The sequence below is a fragment of the Meleagris gallopavo genome, chromosome Z (assembly GCF_000146605.3).
Source record: "Meleagris gallopavo isolate NT-WF06-2002-E0010 breed Aviagen turkey brand Nicholas breeding stock chromosome Z, Turkey_5.1, whole genome shotgun sequence".
Lineage (NCBI taxonomy): Eukaryota > Metazoa > Chordata > Aves > Galliformes > Phasianidae > Meleagris > Meleagris gallopavo.
This window is the reverse complement of record NC_015041.2, coordinates 14990675-15003309: the sequence shown is the minus strand read 5'-3', so window position 1 is coordinate 15003309 and position 12635 is coordinate 14990675. Positions and strand designations below refer to the sequence as shown.

The 12635-nt window shown below is 37.7% G+C and overlaps 1 protein-coding gene across 1 annotated transcript in view; it reads left to right on the top strand.

The window, feature by feature from the left end:
• The first annotated feature begins 5634 nt into the window (after positions 1–5634).
• ARL15 (ADP ribosylation factor like GTPase 15) overlaps positions 5635–12635 on the top strand; it is a 212386-nt gene continuing 205385 nt past the window's right edge. The window contains exons 1-2 of the mRNA XM_031557241.1: positions 5635–5740; positions 6364–6420. Of these exons, the coding sequence (XP_031413101.1) occupies positions 6367–6420 (54 nt within the window). The 5' untranslated portion in view covers positions 5635–5740; positions 6364–6366. The remainder of the gene's footprint in view (positions 5741–6363; positions 6421–12635) is intronic.

Below are 12635 nucleotides of genomic sequence, written 5' to 3'. Positions count from 1 at the left end.
AGATTTTTTACGAGCATGGCATGCAGACCTCTGTTCATCACAGTCAAAAAAGCATAGCTAACAGTGGTGACTGTGTTGAAAAACAGTGTTTTGTAGCTGAGAATTTGCTCTCTCAAGGAGTGTTATTGTGCTCTTCTTACCTGTTATAATTTCCATGGAATTAAATACCAGACATTACTTCTACCTGTGTATATTGGCAGATGGAATTTGGTGCTGATAAGTGCAAAGGTATGTATATTTACAGTTGAATAAGTCTGAGAATACAGATGTATGTGTAGGCTCTAAAGTAACAACAGTGTTCAGGTAGAGGAAAGAGGATGTTTTTTAAAATGTCATTCCAAGTCCGACAGCTGTCAATAAGTTACCAAGTCTTAGGAAAGGACAGGAAAGAAAACTTAATTTTGACATTGTTTAAGTGCAAAGTTTACTTTTGTCTGAATTACTATGTTTCTTGTTGCTCCATTTCAGAATTTTGTAAAACTGAAGAAGATAAAGAGAAGGATGGCAGGGTAATCAAAGAAAAACAAATACTTCTGTTGAAAGAGGTCTGAAGTAGTTATAGCCCTCCAGACAGAAGAAGAGACAGTTGAATGCTATGGGGCACCACTATTAGAGATGTTACTTAAATCATAAAGAGAGGGTCAGTAGGCAGTAAATTGTTTCTCTTCATACAATAATTTGATGACAGTTATAATTGTTTTTCCTACAAAGTATGGTTGAATTCTGAACTTCATTTGTATGGTTGCGGTAGACCTAAATGAGTGGATTTCGTACAGTTTGTTGGAAGACAGATCTATTGGGGAATATTAAACATGAGATTCATCTGTGATGGTTGATCCTGAAGTTATTAGTGCTCAAACCTGAGAAGGATGTATCACTGAAAGATGGTTCTTGGTGCTTATGCTGTGTGCTAAACATCTCCATGCCTCCTCACTGAGGGAAGAGCCAGACCTAGTTCCAGAATAGGAAGTCGATCTAAGAAAATGGATATATTCTGAATGTTGTCCACCAGTGCTCCCCAAGGTAAGCAGAATTGTACTGACTGCACAGGAGGTGAGACTTATGTTCAGTGGGTGTTATGAAGACAGTGCATCTGTTCCAGAGACCTGTAGCTAAGGGATTCCTCCTGCTGGGAGGTGCTGCCTCCGTATGGGACCAGAGGCTGTTGGGCTTGCAACGTTTGTATCCTAACCAATTTATGACTGATATGTAAGGCCTGCAAGGTTAGCATGAGTGAACCTGAAACTGCCTGTATGGAGTGCAAAGTGATGATCCATGCTAGTGAGTGATCTCTTCTCTCAGTGCTTTATTCCTACTTAGAAACTTAGATAATGTCAGGTTTCAGCAAGACTGGGAAGAAGATCCAGGATTCTTGAGAAATATCTGTGCTGTTCTTACAGCTATTAATTGCGTGTTGGCTAATCTGCGTCTTTCACTATCTCAACCATTGCAGTCCTGGAAGCAGTAGTGGAAAACTGTTCTTCTGAGAATATTGCCTAAAAGAGGGGAGAGCATTGTTCTCTGGTGCATCCATTTGATTACATTTTATGATGACAGGAGAGTTCTTGGCACCTGCCCTATTCACATATCACTGGTTTTCCATCAGCATCAGATTTCTTCTAGGCTCTAGGCTCAGATAAATTTATCTAATGATTGTATAGAAAAAGATTGGTATTCTAAAAATCTAATAATGCATCATTATAGGAGATAATGGAAAAAAAAAATTGTGTATTCTTTATCCGTATCCGTATTTATCTGTATTAAAAAGTTTGGAATTTTAATCTACAAATATGATTAATGAAATGTGCTGAAGGCCTGTGTCATCTTGTGCAGAAAGATAAGCTTTCAGGTTTCTGCTGGGAGTTCAGCAGACAAGCTTAACAAACAGCAGTTGTAGTCAGAATTCCTACCACCTGTACTGCAGCATAGCTGCATGCCCTTTTTTTATCTACACATTCTTTAAAATATGTAAGCTCTGACAATTTATTTATGTAAAGCTGCTTGCAGATAGGTACCTTACAACCTGTATATTTGCAGTTGTGTTGTTAGTTTTTGTATTTCTTACGCACTGCAAAATTGGAGGAGGAGGAGCCTTTTCCTGGGAGGTCCATTAGTTCTGCATTATTGCTAGGGTTGATCATATATTTGTATATCTTTATTAAACGTCTCAATTTTTATTAAACTAAACAAACATGTCACAAACATAAATAAAACCACTGTCCTTTTCTCACATTGATTTCTGGTTTTGTGATTTTGGAACTAAGTACTGTAACTTATTAAGGATTGTGGCAAATGAAGCTGATGTCAATGTTAGTCTTTCTGTTAGTTGGTAGAATGAGGATGGCAGCTCCTGCGATTTTAGCTGTCTGGTGCTTGTTTCCTTTCCAAAAAGCAAATTAGGGTCCCCTGCTTGTCTCACCAAGACAGTGCCATGACTGCTTTTAACCTGGTGATTATGGCCTCAGGTGATCAGTTGCAGAACATGCTCTAATTCTTCAAGTTTGCTCTTTTGTTAACATGGATAGGATCTTCATTTATTTTTGATGAAGGTTCAGATATTAAATCCATGAATTTGTGCAGGTGCAGAATACAGTGTGTCTGTGTCAGAGCTGTGTTGTTTTGAAGCAACAAATATGGAAATTATTTTGTATTGATGCTTATAATGATAACTGAGTGAGGGGAAAAAATGGTTGGAACGCTTGTGAATTAAAGGCTGTACAACTGCAAGGTGGATGTGTTTCAAAGTCATTATGAACAGTCACACTTCTACAATGTATGACTGAAGTAGCACTGTTTTGAGAAAATATGTATCTGTTGTCTTATCCATAGGTTTATGTGTCAGCTGGAGAAATAATTTCATGTTTGTGAAATGACCCTTTGCCTAAGCAGAAGGGTTGATATTGAGAAAAGTATGTTTGTTACACTTGACATACTCAACATGAAGACTTGTTTTCTCACTTTAGATATGTTAAATGACATCTGTTCTGACTCTTTGTAGCGTTGTATCAAATAAGGTATCTTTCTTTTTAATATTTTAGTTATGTTTTTAATTTTTTCTTTTATTTTCATGCTTACCATGTAAAATCCTTTCAGAAAGCAACAATAAACTGTAAGTAAATGAAATGAAAGTTATCCAACAGTTTTGTTTCCCAATTGTATAAATGCAAAATGAACTGCAAAACCAAGTGTTGAAAGACTACAATTATGTTGGAGACTTGGGGAAGGGATTCCTTTAATAATTAATAGAGAAAAAGTTCAGTGGTACAGTACATGACAGTAGTGGAGGAAATGTGCTGCTGCACATTTACTCCTTTGCAACCAGAAGGATTCATCTGCTTTATACACATAAATCTCTCCCAAAAGAAATGCCTCCTATTATTTTCATGGAAACTACAACAGATACAATAGTGCAATAGCACTATTTGGTAGAGAGAATTCTTATCTACAAAACAATATTTTTCAACATGTTCATCACTGCATAACTAATGGTGGTGACTAAGAACTTCGTGTGCCATGCTCATAAAAATCTGCACCAGCAGAGGTGGCTCACTGTTGTCACTGCTGAAATGCACCACTCACGGCTTCCATGTGCTCACATTGACTGTTTGGTCTCCATGAACATTCATCAAGCATCAGTGAATGTCAGTGGCTGCCATTTTTTCTGCATTAGGGAGTTTGGTGATGTGTGTCTTTGCTCCATATACACTTCCATGTGTGACACTATTTTGTCAGACTGCTCCTCTGCTGCCATCTATTCCATAGCAATAAAATGCAATGGAATAGTGGTGGGAAGGTTCAGACTCTACTGCCATACCACCACCATCCGCCTCTGATGTTGTGGGCTGACATCATAAAATAGGAGGCATTACTTTTGGAGTAGCTCTCATGTAATGATGAGTCTTCCATCAAGATAGAGTCTGTCATGACACTGAATGTAGAAATCAATGTATGCATCATCCTTTGTTTACATAGTGGCTTAAAATGCTACTAACTCAGGTTAAAATTAGGAAACTATACAAGCTTGATGAGTCGTTCCACAAGAAGCTAATGCGACAAATACAGGGTAATGCTCTTGAGTTAGGGCTGTTCCAGACAGTGTACGGTTGAGGAGAAAAACTTCTTGAGAGCAGCTGTGCTGTGAAGGACTTTTGAGATTCTGACGGTCAAAATGCTGTACGTGAGCCAGCAGTGTGCACTTGAAGCAGTTCGCCAATGCTATCTCGGGCTGCATCAGCAGAGGGGGGTGATCAGTAGGGAAAGGGAGGGGATTGTCGGTCTGTGCTCTGCCCTCATGAGGCTCCATCTGCATACTGCTTCCAGGCCTGGGGCCTCAAGTACAAGACAGATGTAGAGATGTTGGGGATGTAGGGCGGTGTGTAGGGCTGGAGCACCTCTTCAAAGAAAGGCTGAAGGAGCTGGGCTTATTTAGTTTGAAGAAAAGGCTCCAGGAAGGCCTCATTCTGGCCTTCCTGATATACAAGAGGGAGGCTGACTTCTTACACAGTCTAGCAGTGATAGGACAAAGGGGAGAGTCTTCAAACTTAAAAGAAGGGAGATTGAAATTAGACATCAGGAGAAAATCCTTTTCTCAGAGGGCAGTGAGGCCCTGGCACAGGCTGCCCAGAAAAGCTCTGCATGTCTCATCCCCAGTGGTGTTCAAGGTTGGGTTGGATGGGGCCCTGGGCAGCCTGAGCTGGTGGATGGCAGCTCTGCAGGGCCTGGAACTTGTTTGGGTCAGAAGGGACCTTACAGATCAACAGTTGTGTGATTCTGCAATGAATCACAGGCTGGATTCTGTGGAGTGAGGTAGGCTGATGCTGTGAGGAGTAGTATGGATACTGTTCATTCCCCTACACAGTACACAGTGTATAACAGGATTTCTCAAACACAGTTCTACTATTTTTCTGCTGGGTATTTTTTTTTCCTCCCCTCTAGTGGGAAACTCAGAGTGGGAGTGGTAGAACAGATGAAGCTGAAAAAAACCCAAAACATTCTGTCAATTTAAATGATATTTGGAAGCAGCGTTCTTTCATCAGTAATAACATTAGAGCTTGAAACACAGAAAAGAAAAGCAATCTTGATCTTGAGATTTGATTTGAGGTTTTCATGCAGAATGTTTTGACTTTCAGACAGTTCAGTGAAATATTACTTAATTAAAATTTAAATGTAGTAGTTATAGCAACGAAAAATGCCATGTAATTTTTTTTTACTCTGTTCATAAGAGATGCTAAATAGATTTATGATTAAGAAAATGTGAAATGGCTAATTCATTCACAGTTTTTTTGGGGAATAGAAGGAAATTTTGTTTTCCTCACTGAAAATGTTTGAAGTCTATAGCATCCAGCACTTGCCTTCTACATGTTGAAGTACATGCAGATGCTGTGTGAAATTGGTAAAAACAGAATAAAAGTGTTCTATTGGGTTTCTTTAATTTTTACACTCTATAAGAAAAGATTTCTCAAAACCTTATTTAAAGGAATTCCTTGTAGTGTTTAGAATAAATCATTGTAACCCTGATTTATTGTTCTTGATTGCACATCAAAATGGCAAACCTTCAACAAGTTTTGCTTTTTGTGTGGGGGGAAGTTGCATATATTTTCTGGCTTTTTAATCCTATTTAAAGGAGGTCTTTTTCATCTGTTTCATCAGAAATTCATAGTCCATCCTCAGCATCTCTGGGTGACTGCAGAAGACATAGAATTGTGGCATCACAGCAGATTGGAAGTTGAGCAAGTTGAGGGTAAAAACTTTTGATACGATTATTGACAGCTGTGACAGATTATATTAAATATTTATTTGAAACAGTACAGATTTCTATTTTAAACATGAAAATCTCAGCAAACGAAAGTAGCATGATTTCAGAAATAAAGAAACTTGAAGATATTTGCATTATTTTGGAAGAAGAGGACTTTAATTATGATATAGGAAGAGAAATAGTATTATAATGTGGAATTTCTTGCATACCGCTAGAAATGCAGAAAATGCATTGCTCTGTTAAAATATGTAATGCAAGTGGTTTTTAAGCCAGAGTAGATAAAGATAAGTGGGACAGAAAGCTTGCATGCAGAGTGTTAATGCTGTGTTTGGGCATTTGTGTAACATTGGATGATTGAAGGCTTATAATGAAATACTGAGTTAGTAAATACAGTGCTATTGGCATCTGCTGCTTTGTGAAAAGTAGTATGTGTTTGAATAATCCGAATTTTTATGGCTTCTTTCACAGCTTGTTTAGTCTAGCCTTAGAAGAGAAACACAGAAATATACCATCAGATATTTCTTTTAGGGTAGAGGGGAGAGATAAGAGAGAGAACTTAATTTTTAGTTACTCGAATTATTGTAACATCTTTATTTTAATTTCTTTAGACTATGTCTGAATGTATCCAGCTCTCATTTGCTGTTTGTAGAATTGGCATTTACACGGTAAGGCAATGTTCTAACTAAGTAACTTTTGTTAGTGTTAACTCCACTATGTGAAGTTACATAGTTTTTGGGGGGCTTGGGATTAATTAATGCAGTTAGTAAAAGAAGTTTGATTTATTAGTTTCCATAAGCAGAATGCAGCGTGGTTTATCCAGTTGGAGCTTTTTGAATACAAGGACAGAAAAAAAGTATTTTCCACTTCAATTAAAAAGTAAAGAGAAATCCTACTAACCTCTTGAAGTAAGAAAAATTGGAATTCTTACACATGAGTTACTGAGAATTCAGGCCTAACTTAATGGCCGAAGGGTTGGATACTTTGCTTTGAAATATCCATTATGTTTGAGCAATGTGGTGTATTAAAGTGTTAGCTAAATGTATATGCTGTTGTAAGCTTAGTCTTGAGTGCCATAATGTTATCCAAGCACTGTTGTTAAATTTCCCAAATCTTAATTAAGTCATTCCAAAGAAAAATGTTATTTCATGCTATTTCAAATGTGAATGTCCCAAATACGCTGGTTTCCTTTGAATTTCACCTTCCTCCTAATTGCTTCTTTTATTAATGATGAAAATAGATAAAAATTAATTGAGTAAGCTCCATTTACATGTTATATATACGACACTTGCCTAAATCATGGTTTGAATCTTAGAGCTTTTGGCGTGATTGTGCTGGTCCTACTGTTAATACTACTTAGGAAGAAACCTGAAACATGCCATTTCCTATTTTACTAGGTGGTAAAGGCCAAGAGTGTGTGAATTTTGAACAGCTGTGATGCTGTTCAAAAGCCATACACTCATGACACTTACTTGGGAATTGAACTGCAAAGCTTAAAATTTGTTTTTATTCCCAGAGTTCAGTACCAGGTGGGGTTTAGTGTCTCCCAGGGTGTCCCTTCTGCACCTTTCTGTGACACTTGCTTGTGTTCCATTTTCAGCATCTAATAGACTCTGATGTAAGTAAGAGAACATAACAGATTTGGAAAGTACATACAAAATACTCCTGGAAGAAACTGATACTTGCATTAAAATAATTGTTTAACTGTGGTATTTAAGATCCTTTGCAAGATCATCTTTCTCCAAATTCTTACATGATAAGAGAATGCTTATCTTGAAGTGTCAGAACAGGCTACAGCATGAGATTTTAATGGCTGCGAAGTATGCAGATCATCTGCCAGTTTTTAAAAGGCTGTATTAAGCTGTCCAAATTCATTTGAGAGGATGTCCAAACATAATTGTGTGTATTGCAGAATTGAGTACAAGCAATATGTAAAGCAGAATAGTCCCTCTGGTAATAATTTCTTTGTTTAGGTTTAAAATAGATAAATTTGGTGTTCCTACTGCAGTTCACTGTGAAGTGACGGTAACTGCAGTTATAGTGGTGGTTGGATAATTGACATTTTGTTGTGCCCTTTAGTCAGGCATAACCCTTAATTTCACTGAACATTTTAAGTTACAAGATTCAAATAATTGATGAGAGCACTGAAAGGGATGGATTTCCTTGACCGTTAGAATCGCTAGTGAGGAGGCTGATGAGTACGCTTTAGAGCATACAGAGATGCACTGCTGTGGACCAAGTATAGAGTGAAGACACACCCTATGTGTTAAGCGTATGTGAAAGCTAAAAGAGCTGCTGTGGGAAAGTGCTTGTTGTGTAGAGTACTTGCTTATAAAAAAGTACCTGCTGTTAGAAAAATGGCCTTCAGTTGATCCGACTGAGGAGAGTGTCTGAGTGGCTTTGATTTCCATGCGAATGGGGAGAACTGCTGATGTGAACATTATGCGGAAATGAAGTGTGATCGTTCCTCTCTCCGCATTTTGTTGTCTTCTTGCGCAGTCATGTAACTCAGTCCCTGGATTTGTTGTGCAGGTATGCGAGCAATCTGTCAGGTTGCAAATACAGTGCTTGGCACTGATAGTCAAGAAGTAAAACAAAACATCATATTTTCGGTCTATCAATCCTTATATCTTGTATTGTGTACTTTCTACTGCATGTTGTTTTGAAGATTTAACAGATTAAAAAAAGATTTTTTTTTGGACAAAAAACCAGGCAGTCTGTCAAGTACCATGCCATGTGTTCAGTTTGTACTGTATTATTTGGGCACTTCCTGTTCTGCATGTCCTTGTACAGCACTTGTACAAGTCCTTGTACAAGTATCTTGTAAAGACTTGTAGTCCTTTGGACTACAGACATCTCAATTGTTAGTCTGTTATCAGGGTGTTTATCAGTAACTCTCTTGAGCACTCATTACTTCAGCTGTACTACTGCATTAACAAGGCTTCCTGTTTTTCAGGCCTGTACAGATTACGAGAAGGAGGAAGGGTTTATATAGATATCTATATCAGAAGTGTCGCTTTCAGTTGCTGTGACTAAGAGGCTAATGCTTTGTTCCCTTGAGCTAGGGAGAACACAGGTCCTTGCAAAATTCCGGAAAGATATGGTACCCATTTAGGGCAGACTGAACCAGACGAGATGTAGATTCAGTCCTTGGGAGAAGGAGAAACACAGCGATGGTTAATGTGAAAACTGCATAGATATTTATAAGGAACTGATGATGAAAGGTATCCTAAAATCAAAGCATTTTAAGGAACTGAAATGGAAAATTTGGGGTTAGAAAACAACCAACAGCCAACCAAGCAAAATAGAGCTCTATTTCCTGTGAGCCTGACACATCTAGTCCTTGGCAGAAGTACCAGCCTTTTCAGACTTTCTTTTTGTTCTGCTTCACTAGTGTATGATGGTTAGGAACAGGTAGATGTGTTAGTTTCTGACTTTCCATGGTTGTGGAGATTGTAAGCTTGTCTGTAAAGCTTTGCTAGAAGCTCTTACATTTATGCTGTTATCATTAATTGCTTTTCTTTGTCTGATGCATTCTTTTTAACCAAATGAAAACAGTAGTGAAATGACTATGAAGAGTCCAACCTACATGAACTTCAGAGGAAAAATAATCTGAAGTTTGCTGTATTTCTTGTAAAGTAGTTTTTATGGTGGTATGTTGGCTACTTTTGTAACTATTTAGGATTCCATATACATTGTGGAAACATGGTTGTATGCTTACACATTGTATCTGGAAAGCCCTCTGGTATTATGCACTAGACTTTTTATCCTAAAATACACCCTCTGTCCTTCAATGTCCCCAGGAATAAGCAAAAAGACTACTGATTTTCCTGTTGCATGTTGTCATGGATAACAGCAAGGAAGGAAGCCTCTGAAGTGGTGAGAACCATGCAGAAAAACTTAGGAAGTCTGATCTGGGATGCCTTAGGAAGAAAAAATAGAAAATAAGACTTTCCATTCTTGAAAAATTAGAAAGTAGTCATTTTCCTTGATTTAGAACATGGCATCAGTAGATAAACAATTAGGGAAAACTCATTTAAAACATAATTCAGATAACGAAAAGCCCTCCTTAGAGCTTTCTCCTCACATGCCAAGTATGGCAAAACTGATGTACTCCAGCAGCATTGCATCAGTGTTGGCATCTTCTTCATTAAAATGATGCGTCACGGGTACTTTGGTATTAGTAGCCTTTTGGATTGAATTTGTGCAATCAGATGAGGGAATAAAAGATGTTTTATAAAGCTGTAGTAAATATAAAGCTTACTGTAGTTTATATATGGTAAGCATAGTAAGTGATGCAAATGTTGTACTCTTAGTTCTCCAGTTTACTTTGGATTAATTTACATTTGTCACTGTTTATAACGACAGTGATAAATTCATGTCTTGAAAATGGTTTGACTGGAAACAACTGTTATTCCAAGGAATTTTTCTGGTGTTAAAAGAAGACAGAATTAACATTTGTTCATGAAGTGGTGGAGGGAAGGCTCTTAAGAGAAGCCAGCTGTGGTAGTAACTGAAGACAGTCATGGAAGAGAAGGTTATCATGGGAGTGTGTTCGGAAAGGTTTATGAGCCAGCCTGTGACTTACAGTATGGAAGGCTTCCTGTGCGACTCTTCCCCTCCCTGACGAGGTTTCCCGTTGGAAAATGCAAAGTTAAAGTAATAACAGAGCTCGTATAGCATATCCTGTCTACTCCTCCCTTTCCCATGTCATGTCCTTGACATGAGCAGCAAAACAAAGGCACAAAAAGGCAGCAGGAAAAAATCCTTTTATGTTCTACCCTTTGGGAAATGCAGACAGTTCCATTCACAGTTACTATTGATTTGTATGGGTGGACTGCTGGAAAGGTATCAATGTTTCGGCTTCCAGCTTTAAATAAAAGTAATGTACCAGCAGCAGAATATCTATTATCAGTACTTGTGTTTGATGAAATAGCCCTGCGTTTGATGAGAGTCTAATTGTTGCAAATGTGTAGCCATGCTGCTGCAATATGTGTTTGTGTATTGTTTTTTGGTTTACTTGTTTTCATTTACACTAACCTAAGTAGTTAAAAGGGAGAATGCTCTGGGGCATGAGTTATTCTGTGTGTATAAATATTAATATGGTTTTTTGTTTTTGTTTTTTTTAAATATAGAGCTAGTAGATTGCTTTCCTGAAATGGAGGAAGTGTTGTAACTTTTTTTTAATCAAATGGAGAAAGCCAAGGCAGGTTTAGTGGGAGATCATCCACTCTAGGCCAGGAGTGAGGATGAGAACACAATTCTCTCTCCTTTCCCTGTACAAAGTTCACTGGTCAAAGTGAACTGTTTTCGAATTGCTGAGCAGCCGCTCCTTGTGACCAGAGCTCATGATATGTTCTGATCAGAGAGTTCATGGTTTGGTCCAACCAATGCAGGTGTGAAAACATTGCTTCCCTGAGCTACTAACTGATACACTTTGTGTTGACAACCCTTTTGACAACTACTGAAAAGTAGTATTTAGTTTTATTTTATTGGGAAATGCATGGTTTGCCAAATTAGCCTGTTAATTTTTGTCAGAATGAAATGTCTGGCAAACTTGCATACTGGAATAGAGCTTTATTCTGATCTAGAGATTGTTGCATCTGACCAGTCTGCTTTTTTATGACCCCTTCCTGTTCAAAGTCTCCTTTCTTTAGAAAATACCATTCTTGTTCCACAGACAATTAACTTGAAGGAGAACTAAGAAAATAACCCAGATCGTTATTACAAGAGTCTCACTCTGTTGAGTCAAGTTGCCTTCCAGTTTGTATTTATGAAAATTGAAATTTATGAAAAAATGTGTGTGGTTAGTAATCGTGTACATAAACAATATTTTGTGTCGTCTTTTTGGAAGTCATGATTCCTGATCTTCAGCATTACTCTCTTTCCAAAAAAAACAGTTGAGTAACGTACTGGCAAAATGTCATGTTTTGCCGTTAGTAGTAGGTCTTCATGGAACATAAACTATTTCTGTAGGCTCAAGTGGCTCTATAGGGGTTATTGTGTGAGCATGGACTTTTCCTGATGACTGCTAAGCATCTGCTGAGCATCTCTTTTTGGTGTAGTTTGAAGAGTAGTATTGTTAATTAAAATTATGATTTGAAATGAATAATGGATTTTGGATATTGAAAGTGCATATCAAAACACAGAATTTGTCAAAATTCCAACAAACTTTTATTAGCACATCACATGCTTGAAATTCGAGCTGGCCTATGATTATGGGCTTGGAAAGATAGTGTTGAAGCATGTTGGGGTTCCCTCAGTGAGAAGTATACAAATCAAGCATTTGGATTATTAAGGGCACATGAAGACTAGAAAAGACATTTCAGTGAAGGTGAAACCTTCTTTTCATGTTTGATAGCCCAAAAGTTAGGACAGTGTGTAGCCAGGATGTTTACAACAAAGTAAATTAATTTGCAGGGAGTCTGGCTGATCAATTCAGAATTGAGGCAGGAGATTGCCTTCTGAATATGCTAGAAGTTGCTCAGTTGTACACACAATCATATCGTCTGCTTTGTACAGCTTAGTAAGTAAGAATCTAACAAGTGATTTGCAAGTGGAAGTACTATTTATAGTACATATACAACTGTTTAGATTATATCTATTATTCTGTTACTCACATAATTATCTGCCTGAAAGTGGTGTTGCTTTTACCATAGTGAATGTAGATTGTTTATGATTTGTCTGCAATTTGCTTTTACTGGACAACCAAGTGTATTAGGAATTACAATTCCAGGGTGATTATTATTTTCACAAAATGACCTGTTACACTGAGAGGGATGATCTTAGAATCATAGAATTGCTCAGGTTGGAAGAGACCTTAAAGATCATTGAGTCCAACCACAACCTAACCATACTACCCTAACTCTAACAACCCTCTGCT